The sequence below is a fragment of the Papio anubis genome, chromosome 11, assembly GCF_008728515.1.
Source record: "Papio anubis isolate 15944 chromosome 11, Panubis1.0, whole genome shotgun sequence".
NCBI lineage: Eukaryota > Metazoa > Chordata > Mammalia > Primates > Cercopithecidae > Papio > Papio anubis.
This window is the reverse complement of record NC_044986.1, coordinates 8,360,290-8,376,506: the sequence shown is the minus strand read 5'-3', so window position 1 is coordinate 8,376,506 and position 16,217 is coordinate 8,360,290. Positions and strand designations below refer to the sequence as shown.

At 39.9% G+C, this 16,217-nt stretch overlaps 1 protein-coding gene across 3 annotated transcripts in view; it reads left to right on the top strand.

Moving 5' to 3' along the window:
• Nucleotides 1-16,217, top strand: part of ZRANB1 (zinc finger RANBP2-type containing 1) — a 70,689-nt gene that overhangs the window by 36,548 nt on the left and 17,924 nt on the right. For 2 of the 3 annotated variants that reach the window (XM_021943830.2, XM_021943829.2), the window contains one exon: nt 14,210-14,397. In XM_021943830.2, coding sequence (XP_021799522.1) covers nt 14,210-14,397 — 188 coding nt within the window. Of the gene's footprint in view, nt 1-9,556; nt 9,679-14,209; nt 14,398-16,217 lie in introns of all 3 variants that reach the window. The other variant, XM_031652001.1, reaches the window with a different exon arrangement.

Genomic DNA, 16,217 nt, shown 5'->3' with positions numbered 1-16,217 from the left:
AGATGGTCTCATTCTTCTGACCTCGTGATCCGCCTGCTTCGGCCTCCCAAAGTGCTGGGATTACAGGCGTGAGCCACCGCTCCCGACAGCCCTGCTTTTTTTCAAGTCAGTGAAATAAATATGCCTGTATGAAGCTGATTGCTGTGGCCCAGGGTGATCTGCTACTTGCTAATATTTTACAGCATTCCATAATTAGGTCACATTGTTTGGACTTTACTTTTTGTGTGCGGTGTTTCTGTAGTGTGTGTTCTGTTTGTTCTGCTCATTTGGCCTGTTTTTGGTTTGGTATACCAAAGCTGTTTGGACAGTCTTTCAGTGTTTAGAACTTTTCCTGTTCTATGGATTACTTTGCAGTCGTTATTCTGTGTTGGTAGCTCAGTTGCAGATTTGTGATCTAATATGTCATTTTTTGAGATCATCATCTGCGAGTTTAGAGAGGAAGCTGGTAAAGTTGTTCACAGTTATGGCTACTTTTTAAGTGCTGGGTTATGAACTTTGATTGTATACTGATGCCAAACTAGTGTTCTACTGAAAGATAACCTTCTGATTTTGGTGTCCTTTTTTTTTTTCTTTTGCCTTTCTTTTCTTTTTTTCTGGAGACAGGATTTTGCTCAGTTACCCAGGCTGGAGTACAGTGGCATTGATCACAGCTCACTGCAGCCTTGAATGCCCAGGCTCAAGTGATTCTCCCACTTTCAGCCTCCCGAGTAGCTGGTACCAGAAACATGCACCACCATGCCCAGCTAATTCCTGGAATTTTTTTTTTTTTTTTTTTTTTGTAGAGGCGGGGTTTCACCATGTTGCCCAGGCTTTTCTCAAACTCCTGGGGTCAAGTGATCGGCCTGATTCAGCCTCCCAGAGTGCTGGGATTACAGGCGTAAGCCACGTGCCTCGCCCTTTTTTTTCTTAATACATTGTTTTACATATGAATAGAGGGCAGAACCAGTAAACAGGTCTTGCATCATATTAATAGTTTTGAACATTTAAAACTGTCTAATTGCCCTTTTATTAAAGACAACAACACAAAAATGGTTTGAGTTAAAAATGGTACATTAAAATTTTTTTTTTTTTTTTTTTTTTTTGAAACGTGGTCTTGCTCTGTTGCCCAGGATGGAGTGTAGTCGTGTAACCTCAGCTCACTGCAGCCTTTACCTTCTGGGTTCACACGATCCTCCTGCCTCAGCTTCCCTAGTAGCTGGGATTACAGGCATGCGCCACCATGCCCGGCTAATTTTTGTATTTTTAGTAGAGAAGACGGGGTTTCACCACGTTGGCCAGGCTGGTCTCGAACTCCTGACCTCAGGTGATCAGCCCACCTTGGCCTCCCAAAGTGCTGGGATTACAGGCGTGAGTCACAGTACGTGGCCCCTTTTTTCTTAATACATTGTTTTCCATGTGAATGGAGGCAGAACCACCAGTAAACAGGTCTTGCATCTTATTAATAATAGTTTTAAACACTTAACACCATCTAATTGGCTGGGCTTAAACATTTAAAACCATCTAATTGGCCAGGAACAGTGGCTCACGCCTGTAATCCCAGCACTTTGGGAGGCTGAGGTGGGCAGATCACGAGGTCAGGACATTGAGACCATCCTGGCTAACACAGTGAAACCCCGTCTCTACTAAAAATACAAAAAATTAGCCAGGCGTGGTGGTGGGTGCCTATAGTCCCAGCTACTCGGGAGGCTGAGGCAGGAGAATGGCGTGAATCTGGGAGGCGGAGGTTACAGTGAGCTGAGATCGTGCCACTGCAGTCCAGCCTGGGCAACAGAGACTCTGTCTCAAAACAAACAAACAAAAACCATCTAATTGTCCTTTTATTAAAGACAACACAAAAATGGTTCGAGTTAAAAATGTGAAAAGTTTTTTTTGTTTTTTTGTTTGTTTTTGTTTGTTTTGTTTTTGTCTTTTTTTTGTTTTGAAATAGGGTCTTAACTCTGTTGCCCAGGCTGGAGTGCACTGGTGTAATCTCAGCTCACTGCAACCTCCACCTCTTGGATTCAAGTGATCCTCCTGGTGAGCCACCATACCTGGACAGATTAAAAGCTTTTAATAGGATCCAAAATGTATACAGACTTTGTAGCAATTTTTGGTCTGCATGCATAAAAGGAAAGTGAGTGCTAGAATACTGGCAATGCCTTGTATGTCCTTGGCTAACTTTGCGTGATACTCTTAAGTGTGATGGGTGTGTAGCTATAAAAACTGCAATCATTTCACTCCACATTCTTGATTGTGGGTTTACTTCCTATCCAAGGTAGTTCATGTAGGTAATAAGAGTTATTTTTAGCACCATGAAAGAAGTATTATCTTCAGGTAGTTTTTGGTTTTCAAGTTTTTAAGGATTTCCTGTTTTGATTTTGGAACAGTGGATATAAAATAACATTTTATGTCATGATTTTTAAGTGAATTGTGAGAATTTCCAGCAACATAAAATATTCTAATCTGTAGGGAACACACATGCCTGTGTGCACACAAACACTTTTCACCTCTTTCCTTTCCACTATTAAATGGTGCTGGCCAGTTTGGTCTGGGATTTGAAAGTACTTCCTGACACCTGTGATAAAAAGAAAACTTCCAGGAATGAGTGTCTCTATTAAGCCAAATGGATGGTGATGGCAGAAATAAAACCCCAGTATTCTCTTGGTTGCCTTTAGTATGTCTGAGACATAATTCTCGACTTTCAGAAATGATTGATTACACAGGGTTGCCAACCAGTAATGTGCCTTTTTATGCTGAGAAAGGGACTATGTCACGTGATTCTTGATTATGTGATACATTTGAATATGCACCATTGATTTAGTAACGGCTTTCATTTAAAAAACAAAGTACTATATTAAATGAACACATTGAATTATGAAATCCAGATGTATCCTTTAAATATCAAGTATAAAAGTATGTGTTTTGACTCTAGAGAATTGTTGAGATCTAAACTAACTTTAAAAAGTTGCATTAAACTGGGCACATGGTTAAAAAATACCCAGGCAGCACAGAAATGCAAATATAAATAAATGCAGTAGTTTCTTCTTCTCTCTACCTCCAGTCCTGCTGTGCATAGACAACCACTATTTTCCCTGTCATTCTTTTATTTTATTTTAATTTATTTTTATGTTTTTGAGATGGAGTCTTGCTCTGTCGCCCAGGCTAGAGTGCAGTGGTGCGATCTTGGCTCAGTGCAACTTCTGCCTCCCAGGCTCCAGCGATTCTTGTGCCTCAACCTCCCAAGTAGCTGGGACTGTAGGCAAACTCGCCACCATGCCTAGCTAATATTTGTGGTTTTTAGTAGAGACGGGGTTTCACCATGTTGGCCAGGCTGGTCTCAAACTCCTGACCTCAAGTGATCCACCTGCCTTGGCATCCCAAGGTGCTTGGATTACAGGCATGAACCACCATGCCTGGCCCCGTCATTATTTTATAATGAGAAATTTCAAAACCTGTATAAAGGTTACAAGTGTAATATATTGAGCACCATATGCCTTTGACCAAGATTTTCCAGTTAGTTATTTGCTGTATTTGGTGTCTCTGTCTGTATGTCTTTCTTTTTTTTTTTTTTTTGAGACGGAGTCTCGCGCTGTGGCCCAGGCTGGAGTGCAGTGGCGCGATCTCGGCTCACTACAAGCTCCGCCTCCCGGGTTCACGCCATTCTCCTGCCTCAGCCTCCTGAGTAGCTGGGACTACAGGCGCCCACCACCGCGCCCGGCTAATTTTTTGTATTTTTAGTAGAGACGGGGTTTCACTGTGGTCTCGATCTCCTGACCTTGTGATCCGCCCGCCTCGGCCTCCCAAAGTGCTGGGATTACAGGCGTGAGCCACCGCGCCCGGCCTGTATGTCTTTCTTGTGTGTGTTCTCTGAACTGTTTGAGAGTTAGCTGAAGACATCATGACACTTGGCGTATGTTTCCTAAGAACAAGGACTTTTTTTCCTATATAACCACACAGTATAGTTATCCAAGAAATTTAATACTGAAAGTCTATATTTAGTTTCACCAATAGTTTCAATAATTGCTGTTGCCCCACCTTGTTCAGTTAAGGGTTATACATTGTGTGTAGTTTTGTCTCTTCAGTCTTCTCTAATCTAGAGCAGCGCCTGTTTTTTTTTTTTTTTTAATTTTTAAAAAATTTACTCTTTCATGATTGACATTTTTGAAGATTCCACTTTTGCAGAATGATCTTCAGTTTAGATTTGTGGATTTCCTTATGATTAGATTCAGTTTAAACATTTATCTTTTTTAGAGGAGGGAGGAATACTATCTAGGTGATATTATTTGAGGCAGCAGCTCCGATATCTCAGAATAATGTCCTTGTATCATTGTTCCTTTTTTTTTTGCAATTTATTTTGAGGTAAAATATACATAAGATAAAATTTATACCATTTTACTCATTAAGTGTATATCAGTAGCATTAGGTACATTCTTATTGTTGTGTAACTATTTTTACCATTCTCTCTAGAGCTTTTTTACATCTTGGAAAACTGAAACTGTGTATCCATTAAATAGCTCCATTCCCCCTTCCTCCAGCCCCTAACAATCATTATTCTACTTTCTGTCAATGAATTTGACTGCCCTAATAACCTCATGAATGGAGTCATACAGTATCTGTCCTTTTGCTTATTTCACTTAGCATAATGTCTTTAAGGTTCATCCATGTTGTGATCTGTGTCAGAATTTCCTTCCCTTTATTTTTTTTTCGAGAGGAAGTTTCGCTCTGTCACCCAGGCCAAAGTGCTGTGGTGCAGTCTGTGCTTGCTGCAACCTCTGCCTCCCAGGTTCAAGGGATTCTCCTGTCTCAGCCTCCCAAGTAGCTGGGACTGTAGGCGTGTGTGCCACCATGTGTGTCTAATTTTTGTATTTTTAGTAGAGTCGGGGTTTTGGCATGTTGGCGAGGCTGGTTTCGAACTTCTGAGCTCAAGTGATCCACCCGCCTCAGCCTTCAAAAGTGTTGGGATTATAGGCGTGAGCCACTGCCCCGGCCAGAATTTTCTTCCTTTTTAAGACTGAATAATATTTCATTGTATGCGTATACCACATTTTGTTTATCTTTTCCTCAGTTGATGAAAATATATTATTTCTTTTTCATCAAATTTAGACAGTTGTACTGACTTCTTGTAACGATCTTTGAGAGTTTAGTTCATTTTTGAATAATAAAGGCAGACTACTTGAGACTAGCACGTGCAACATGGCGGGACCTCTTCTGTATTAAAAATAAAAAACTTAGCTGGGTGTGGTGGCGGGGTGCCTGCAGTCCCAGATATGTGAGGCTGAGGTGGGAGGATTGCTTGAGGCAAGAGTTTGATACTGCAGTGAGCTATGATCATGTCAGTGCCTTCTAGTCTAAACGACAGAGCAAGACTCCATCTCAAAGAAACGCAGACTATATGCATTGTAGACCATTTCAGAGATAAGAAAAGCTATGGAAAAAAAAAAAAGTTTGTAATCTCACTGCCTAGAGGAAGCCTGTCAGATTTTTTTTGTGTATTTTCAATCTTATTTTTTTTGCGTTTATTTACTTTTACATAGTTGAGATTATATTGTATATCCTTTTTCATTGAACTTTATATTTTGAATCAACGTGTACCTTTTAAAAATGTGTGATATGACATTGAATTGCTGCGCCTTAAATTAACCTGTTCTTTATTAGCAGCACTTTGGGAGTCCCTGTGGAGCTGTCTTTCCTGATGTTTGTTATTAAGAATGGCATGCTGTCTCATTTTATTAATCATTTGTATTTTTTTCTGTGAGTAGTTGATTCATGTCTTTTGTTCACTTTATTTGGTGATTTTATCAAGTTACATGAAATCTATATGAAAAATACACATCTTAAAAATATGTACCAGTCCCAGTCTGGGCAACAGAAAAACATTTTTGACCTTGGCCTCCCCAAAGTGCTGGGATTACAGGGGTGAGCCATGGCGTGTGGCCTCAGTTACTTTGCAAAATTGTCTTCGTTTTTACCTTTTCTTTGTTTATTCATTCATGCATTCAGGTACTTACTGAGTGTGCTCCCAGGCACTTTGAAAGAAGTCATGGCTCTCAAAGAGTTTATGGGGCAAATAGAATTTAGCAAGCCAGGATAGCTCAGCAGAGGAAGTATAGGGTCCTAGAAGGAGCATATAACTTAATCGCATTAGGAGATTTGGAGAGGACTTTTGGTGACATCTAAGCTGAAACTTGAAAGAGAAGAAGGAAGAGTGTTTCTGTTAGTGGGAATTGTATGTGTTAAAAATCCAGGGTCAAGAGACCAAGGCACGTCCAGTAACCTGAGAGAAGTCAGTTGGTTGGAGTGTAGAATGAGGACTGAGAGAGAGAACCTGTAGGGAATGTTGGGACTATTTAACCTGGTTAAATAGGTTAATTCCTTAACCTGGTTAAGGAATTTAGCTGTTAGCCTAAGGGCAGTGGTAAACTTCCCCCCCGCCCCCCCAAGATGAGATCTCACTTTGTCACCCAGGCTGGATGGAGTGCAGTGACATGATCACAGCTCACTGCAGCCTCAGCCTTCTTCGGCTCAAGGGATCCTCTCACCTCAGCCTCCCAAGTAGCTGGGACTACAGGTGCATGCCAGCACACCTGGCTTATTCTTTAAATTTTTTGTAGCGATTGGGTTTCTCCCAGGCTAGTCTTGAACTGCTGAGTTCAAGCAGTCTGCCCTCCTTGGGCTCCCAAAGTGCTGGGATTGCAGGTGTGAGCTGCGATGCCCAACCTAGTGGTAAACTTTTGAAAAGGGAGTGCCTTGCCGGGCGCGGTGGCTCAAGCCTGTAATCCCAGCACTTTGGGAGGCCGAGACGGGCGGATCACAAGGTCAGGAGATCGAGACCATCCTGGCTAACACGGTGAAACCCCGTCTCTACTAAAAAATACAAAAAACTAGCCGGGCGAGGTGGCGGGCGCCTGTGGTCCCAGCTACTCCGGAGGCTGAGGCAGGAGAATGGCGTAAACCCGGGAGGCGGAGCTTGCAGTGAGCTGAGATCCGGCCACTGCACTCCAGCCTGGGCGACAGAGCCAGACTCAGTCTCAAAAAAAAAAAAAAAAAGAAAAGGGAGTGCCTTAATTAAATTTGTAGTCTAAGAAGACCACACTCACCCTAGTGTAGAGAATAGATTGGGAGGGAGCAACACTTGAGATGGCAGACCAGTAGAGTAAATGATAGCAACTTAGGTACAGTCATGTATAGCTGGGGTAGAGTCAGTGGAGATGGGGAAAGGGAGATTTATTTGAAAAAGACTTAAGTAGAATTGACAAAACCTAGAAGAATTGATACTGGGCTGAGATGAGAAGGAGGTTAGAAGGCCAAATTTTTGGTTTGGACATCTGGGTTGGCTAACAGTATCATTTTTCCTGGACATAGGAGAGAGAAAGTTTAGGTTTTTTTTTTTAGAGGTTTTGTGGTGAGGATGCTTGATGGATTATTGGATACATGGATCTGAAACTTTTGGGGATGTGTGCTTGTGGGGCTATTAGTGTTTACCGAAGCCGTGAAGTTCCTTTTTCAGTGGCAAATTATGGAAACTTTCTTGTTTAGCGTTTCTGGTTGGAGACCTTAATATTGACTGGGTTACTTTTGAACATTTCTTGATTTTCTGTCTTCATTCTGTTTACTTTTGTCTAGAAGAATTAAATGTATATAATATGAACAGTATAAAGTTATAATAAATTATGAAAGTTTTTCCTTTTATCCTTTCTTCCTTGCCCCTACTTCGTTTTTTTTTTTTTTTTTTTTTAACAGAGACAGGGTCTCACTCTTGTTACCCAGGTTGGAGTGCAGTGGCATGATCATGGCTCATTGCAGCCTCGAATTCCTGGGCTCAGGTGATCCTCCCAAGTAGCTAGGACTACAGGCATGCATCACTATACCTGACTAATTTAAAAAATTTTTTTGTAAAGATGAGATCTTACCATCTTGCTCAGGTCAGGCTGGTCTTCAAATTCTGGGCTCTAAGTGATTCTCTTGCCTTGGCCTCCCAAAGTGCTGAGATTATAGGTGTGAACCACTGCACCCAGCCTCCCATTTCCACTTTTAAAATGTTCACTTACCCTCTAGTAAAAAAAGGTGGGCTAGACTAGTTTCTCCCGGCCTACCTGAGATAGTATAAGTATAAAAATCTAAAATTTGGTTTCAAATTCAGCCAGGGTAACTTGGCAGTGTGGCAAATGAAATTTTTATTTTTATTTTGAAGTCAGAAAAACTTTTGGATGTGACTTCAGCAGTGAATGTGGTTTTGGCATACACTATTTTATGAGTTTCAAAATCTACTTTTGGAATCTAAGATTTTTTTTTTTTTTTTTTTTTAGGACAGAGTTTCGCTCTTTGTTGCCCAGGCTGGAGTGTAGTGGCACAATCTCGGCTCACTGCAGCCTCTGTCTCCTGGGTTCAAGCGATTCTCCTGTCTCAGCCTCCCGAGTAGCTGAGATTACAGACGCACGCCACCACGCCTGGCTAATTTTTTTTGTGTTTTTGGTAGAGACGGGGTTTCACCATGTTGGCCAGGCTGGTCTTGAACTCCTGACCTCAGGTGTTCCACCCACCTCGGCCTCCCAGAGTGCTAGGATTACAGGTGTGAGCCACTGCACCTGGCCGGAACCTAAGATTTTTAAGAACCATAATTTCCTTTCAGTTGAGTATTTTCAGTGATATTTTAAGTGACCTTCATAGTTTGAACTCATGTTCATCTGTTTTAGCCCATTAACATTTGTCCCTGTCTCTGATCACTTGTCCCAAAGATAACTTTGTGGCATGTTTCCTTTAAGTCCTTCCATGTTGCTTTCAGCAGTAGTTCTTCCTGCTTGGCAGGATCTTCTTTCTTAGGAAAGTATCTGTTAGATCAGGTATTTTTTCATGACTTCAGGGACTTCTGTTTTCACAAGAGTGGCTTGTTAACACTCTGATCAAAGATGTAAGGAGAAAAGAGCTCAGTAGTATAGACTATATTTGACATAGTTTGTCACAACTTACAGATAATTTAAAAAGTTTTAATTAGCGAATATTTGACTTCCTTCTCTCATTGAATCTTTTATTTTTCTAAAGAGGATGTTTTAATAATGGATAGTGAGGTTATTGAATACAAGCTAGACTTGATATAATATAGATTAAATTTAAGAATTTGTTTATAATTTTGATTTTCATCTGTTGATCTTTTGAATAGGTTATTGTTTGTAGCACTGTTCTAGGAATAGAAATAGTAGATATTAACTTGTTGCTCTTATTATGTGGAAAATACAACCAGGAGGTGGTTTGGCCTGCTCAGATTATTTCCGAGACTGTTCCTGTGCTTTTGCCTACCTGAAGGTACACTTTAAAAAATATTGAAGTCATTTTATTTAAAAAGCAGCTCATTAATTTTTCAAGAATTTCCTGTGAATATCTATGCCAGGTTCAGGATTAAATGATAGCCAAATGCTTATGACATAAAAAAGTATTACTGGGGGGTGTAGTTTCCTTTTAATATGAAAACCAGTTAAATGAGTTAAACTCTGGCTAGAGGAAAACCACATCTGCATCTTTCTCTGACCATGGTAAAGGACATTCTGAACATTACCACTTAAAACTAACTTTTCTCTTCAAGGGTTCCTGAAATTGTGCCAGCTGACTCCAGGTCCACCCTGACCCCACAGCATAAACCATGCTGTGATGTCACAGCTACCATAGAACTCCAGGGTAGTGTTGGGCTGGCCCATGTGGGCTCAGGTAAGTCCTGGCTTTTTTTTTACCATTTGGCATTCTTTTCAAAGTTAGTAACCATTACAATTTTAATGTCATAAAGGAAAATAAGGCAAAACTTTGAAAACTGTGCCATATATGGGGGAAAAAAATAAGTCTGTTTTCTAAACATCTATGAGCCAGCTCTAAATTCTAACCAATGGAGTTCCATAGTAGCTGTGAAGTCCCCAGTGAGTCATTGACCTGTGGCTTCAAAATATGTAAACTCTGCTCCTGGCCCAGCTTACGGAATAATATGTTTGCTTTTTATTTTTTTAACTGTTTAGCTAGTAATATATAACATAGTGGCTTTCATTTATTCTTAGGCCTTCATGTTTTAAGAAGTGTATTAACCGTTTATTTGTAATTATGTTTCGCTATTAGGCTGATTGTGCATTTCATTCAATTTTGAATGTATGATGATACTGCAGATTAGTTTTATAAAATTAATCTCAGAGTGTCTTCAGCTGTCCTTTTGTCTTCATAACATGAAGGAGGAAGGGACAGAAGGCATAGTACACGTTTGTTAAATTTTTAAAAAAGTACTAAGAGAAAGATATTTCGGCTGGGCACGGTGGCTCGCGCCTGTAATCCCAGCACTTCGGGGGGCCGAGGTGGGTGGATCACCTGAGGTCAGGAGTTCGAGACCAGCCTGATCAATATGGTGAAACGCCATCTCTACTAAAAATACAGAAATTAGCTGGTGTGGTGGTGTGCGCCAGTAGTCTCAGCTACTCGGGAGGGTGCGATAGGAGAATTGCTTGAACTCGGGAGGCGGAGGTTGCTTTCAGTAAGCTAAAATTGCATCACTGTACTCCAGCCTGGGTGACAGAGCGAGACTCCGTCTCAAAAAAATAAAAAAAAATAAAAATAAATAGATGCTTCAGTTACTCTTGGAGGCATTGTGAGATGTCAGTAACCTAGCAAACATGTATATGTTGATTATCTTCTCTTGGAACTTTTCATTTTTTCCCGGCCTTTGTCCTATAAAGTGAGATTTTAACACTTGCATTTATTTGTTGTCTTTTCCTGTCTACCAACTCTTCTACCTGATTCCTACATTCTTTTTATCTCCTGACATTAAAAGGTGCTCAAAGTGTAATTACGTGAAGAACTCAGATATTTTGTAAGGTTTTTTTTTTTTTTCCCTTTTTTGCATATATTACGATGCTTTTTCCCTGCTCCTTAAGTAGAAAACATGCGGTGGCTAAAACTTTAAATTATATGCATATGGGCCAAATCCTATTACACACCATGTCTACAACAAAAACCTGTCTGTGAAGTAATGTCTAAACTTTCAGAAGTTCTCTTTGAGCAGTGTGCAATAAAGACATAGCAAAAATTGGGATAGTTCAGTGACATTTTCATGAAATTTGATTTGTAATAAATTTACTAATCTTTGTAGATGAAAATGTACCAGTCACCGAGACTATGAACTTTTATGCTTAATGAAAAGAATGAAATTACATATTCCCCAAACACTAGGTAATAAAATAATTTTCTTTTAAATATTATTTTTTACCTATACTTAAGTGATGTGTGTTTTTCCTGCTCTGGGAAGTTTGGAGAATTTCGTGCTGTCAAAAACTGAGAAGAGTCTGTTCTCCTCATCTTCTGTATGTCCGCCATGCTAGGGAATGGGCAGTATGCCTGTTTGTAGTTTCATGCAGAGCATGGAGTAGGAGGGACTAATTAAGTGTTTTTGATAATTTTGTGTTAGGTCAAATAGAAATCCTAGTTGTGTTTGTGTATATCGGCTTTATTGAGATATAATTTCACATACCATGCAGTTCAACATTGGAAGTTCTGGTTATATTTTTATTTATTTATTTATTTATTTTTTGAGACGGAGTCTCGCTCTGTCACCCAGGCTGGAGTGCAGTGGCCGGATCTCAGCTCACTGCAAGCTCCGCCTCCCGGGTTCCCGCCATTCTCCTGCCTCAGCCTCCCGAGTAGCTGGGACTACAGACGCCCGCCACCTCGCCCGGCTAGTTTTTTGTATTTTTTTAGTAGAGACGGGGTTTCACCGTGTTAGCCAGGATGGTCTTGATCTCCTGACCTTGTGATCCGCCCGTCTCGGCCTCCCAAAGGGCTGGGATTACAGGCTTGAGCCACCGCGCCCGGCCCTGGTTATATTTTTAAAAAGCACTTAATGAAAGCAGAATGGGTGATGATGTTGTACATTGTAGTTCCAAAGTACAATCTGCTAATTTTGTTGTGCTATGTAGTCTGCACCCCACTGCCCAGTGCTCATTAACTTCTAATTACAGAAATCTCTCAGAGACATTAGAGAGGAAATCTTAAGAATTTCTGAGATGAGATTCTTCTAGACTTCAGCTATATGGTGAGTTAGCTAAAAACAATAAAGTGATTTGAAGATCTCCCCTTCTTCCAAGCAAAAGAAGTTATTTGGTGCTTAGCTTTAGATCACCTAATCTTTGTCTTTGAGAAATAAAAAATAAACATGAACACATTAAATACAAACACCTACATACATGCATACACATATATACACATACATTGTACAGCTCTTCCTCTTTGTTTTTTCAGGTAAGTTGATCAGACTCGTGGGTTGTTTTTGGAAGTGTTCGGAACATTTTTTTATGTAATACAAAAAGGTTATAAGTAGATAATATTTTTAGATTAGAACTAAAGACTATAAAAGGTGCATTGATGCTACATATACCTGAAAATAGTCAAGGACTTTGATAAGACTGAAGGGAAAAGTCATTGCCTTCATGCAGAAATGCTGTGGAGTGGAAGGAAATGGCATGGGCATGCTCAATCCTCAATAAAAGAAAACTGCATTGAATTATCTTAAAAGTTATGGGTCCTACCAGGCTATACTTAATTGTTCATTAAATAAGTTAAGCAGAAGTTTTAGAGTTCTTTTTGTATTTGAACATAATAACTGGAAATAGAAAACTCTTCAATCATAGATTTGTTTTTAGTTCAAGTAGCACTTTCTGGTCTATTTGAAAGGCTTGCCCCTTTAGGAAGATTTATAACCTTTATCTCATGCCGTCCTTGATTAAGCTTTACCTTGACTTCTCTAGGGCGCACTGTTCCTCATAAGGATGTGTAAGGTGGGTGGAGGCGGGGCATATGTAGCTGAATTTGTTATATGCGTAGTGAGGAGTTTATCAAGCTACATTGCTGTGAAAATAATTCCTATAAGTAGGCATTCTTAATATAATTGGTTTTCAGCCTGAAGAATGTATATGTCTGTGTTTGGGGCAGGGGGTCATTTTTTTTTGGAGAGGATCGAAATTTGCAGAAAGGACTGCTTTGAATATTGGAGTCACATTTTCCCTGTCTTTGTACTTCTCATATTGCCTGGCAAGGCGTTCCTGTATATCATGAGGATTCAGTAAATGTGGGAATTATTTTGAAGCCTTGTTATCTTTACTAATGGCAGAAAATTGTTGCATTTTACCAGTCTGTTACATTCTAAGGAATATGTCTGATCTAATTCCTAATTCAAGATGGCAATTAAAATACTTTTTAAAAAGTACACTAAGAATATTTTTACCTAGTATTAGTATTCTATCCAGCAAACACATTTGTCTTGATGTAATTTAGGAAGCACTTAGAAGTATTTGGTCCCACAAATAATTTTTTAACAGTTGCTTTAAACCCCTTTTGTGGTAAATTGGAAGCTAATCTACCTTTTTTTTTTTTTTTTTTTTTTTTAGCCCAGGCTGATACCCATACTTTACCAGACTGCTTAGTAGACAGTATTACTGTATTTACCTAACATTAACTTGTGTTAAGGTTAATAAAATGGCTCAGTGGTAATGGAATGTTCTTTATAGATTTGGGCAGAAGTGATGTTTCTGTTTCCCCTCTATTCTAACTGGATTGTAATGTTTTATTTTAGCACATTTTATTTGAAATCATCTGGTTCAACTTTTACTTTATTAATAATTCTTAATGGGTATAAGGAAGACTTGGCTGTGAGAGAATCTGAAATCAAAATGTTGCCAGCGTTTACTCACAGTGAAGATGGTTTCAGTTGCTCCAAGTTGTTTCAGTGCTAAAGAGCAGTATGGAAAGTTCAGCATTTGTTTCGATTCTGCTTTAAGAATGCAGTGTAAAGGGCAGGAGGAGCTCAACACCAGCTGGAAGCTCATCCTTGTCTCCTTGGTTTCTGCAAAGTCAGGATGAACGCAGGACCAGAACTGGGGGCTCAGTGTCTCTTGTGACGTTTAGTTTCTTATGCTAGATTATCGATCTTCGATCCAATTCTTACAGTCTAATAATTCCTCTAAATCCCACCAGAGCCTGGAGCCTGCACTGATGGTAAGGTAAATGTGTAGGCAGTTCTAGTTCTGGAAAGAAAATTTTTAAAGGGAAAGCAAAAAACTAACTTTCCTTACCCTTACAGGACATTTAAATGATGCATCAGGATCCAGGAAGCACAGAGAAACACTTAAAAGAGTTTGGAGTGATTGCTACGGTTTGTGTTTTTTGAAGAAAATGAGAATTAAATGCTTTTCTATCTTGATGCTTGTTTTAGGGGTTGTAGAAGGTGATTTAGCTGCTATAGAAGCATACAAGTCATCAGGAGGAGACATTGCACGTCAGCTCACTGCAGACGAAGTACGCTTGCTGAACCGTCCTTCTGCCTTTGATGTTGGCTATACTCTTGTACACTTGGCTATTCGTTTTCAGAGGCAGGATATGCTAGCAATATTGCTTACAGAGGTAGGTTTGGCATTTTGGTTAAATGTTCTTTTATATTAAGGAAATCTGTTCTTTAGTTTTCATTTTTGATTTTATAATGTTTCTCTAAGCAGCTTTAAAATGTTTTGAATTCTTTTACCTCCTTTAAAAAATAACATTAAACTTAAGAGACTTTTAAGAGTATATGCTTTCAAATATTTGAATAGTCACAACAATGTTTGACTCATCATGTTTGGTTCAAACAAACCTGGAATGTATCTGTCATTCTTTAGTCATTCAATTAACAGATATTTACTGCGTATTTACTGTGTGCCATGCACTGGGCTGAGAAGGGATAATTGTAAAGATGTTGGCTCTTTCTTCATTGAATCTCCAGCAAAGTAGAGAAATGAACTGGTAGTTCTGTGCAGCCTGTGCCCTGGTAGATGTAAATGCCAAGCATTATGCCAGTGCTTGAAGAGTTTTGAGGTGTCATGTCATCTTTCTTACAGCAGGTAATGTTTTTGCTACAGTTTGAAGGGGAAGAGTTAGGAGTTAGCCACATGAAGTGGATGAGGGAGAGAAGAGAAGTTGAGGAAAGCATTTTTACAGGGCACAGAGATGGTGGAATTTGTGGTGAATCCAGGGACTTGCAGGTAAATAAACATGGCTGAGATGGTGACTGGGAATGGAGAGAAGGGAAGTCTGAAAGATAAGCAGGGGTTGGATTATGAAGGATCTTCTGTGTCAAGGAATTTGAAGATTATCCCTAGGGCCCTGGATGGTGTTAGGTACAGGCACAGGGGAGTGAGCAGAGCAGATTGTGTTTTGGCTGCTGTGCACTGGAGAGGGGTGAGCCTGATTAGGAGGGGGTTGCAGAGGTGCTGGCAAGAACTTCTGCCAGAAGGGCAGAAGGGCAGCCATAGAAGGGTACCCAGAAGGGTAGCCTTAGAAATGGGAAGAGGGTTAGAGGGTTGGAGAAACTGAGACAGGCCCTCAGTCTGAAGAAGTAGACTGACTGATTGGATATAGGAAGATATAGAGTGGACCTAAGTTGATTCTTCAGTTTCTGGCTGACATAACTAGGTATATGCTACAAATGATTGAGAGAGATTGCCTGTAAATTATTCAGGATGTGACTACATTATCCAGGTTTTTTTTTTTTTTTTTTTTTTTTTTTTAAGCCAGAGTCTCACTCTGTTGCCCAGGCTGTAGTGTAGTGGTATGATCTTGGCTTACTGCAACTTCTGCCTCCTGGAGTCAAGCAATTCTCCTGTGTCAGCCTCCCAAGTAACTGGGATTGTAGGCGCATGCCACCACGCCTGGCTAGTTTTGTATTTTTAGAAAGATGGGGTTTCACCATTTTGACCAGACTGGTCTTGAACTCCTGACCTCAAAGATCTGCCTGCTTTGGCCTCCCAAAGTGCTGGGATTATAGGCATGAGCCACCACGTCTGGCCAAGGTAGCATTTTTTAATGGTAAGAGAAATAGAGTAAAAGTGCAGAGAGTCATATGAATTGTGGATTCAAATTTTGTCAGAATATATCTTTCGTATATACTTTTGCATATCTGTGTATTCAAATTTGCCAATATTTGGGAACCACTACAGGGCATTGTATGGGGATTAAAATATTTGAAGGTTAGATGGAAACATGATTGTAGTATTGTGTCCAGTTTGGTAAGATTCCAGTGAAGCTGGAGTGGGGGGCTTGAGAGACTGAAGGCCATGATGAAAACAAAAGGGCAGGCTTATTGAATATAAATAAGGGAGAAGGGAACTTTTCAGATAGAGAGATCCAGGTTTTAGAATGTGAGATAGAAGAATTAGAGTTTTTCTAGTGTTGAAGGCCTGGCTGCATTT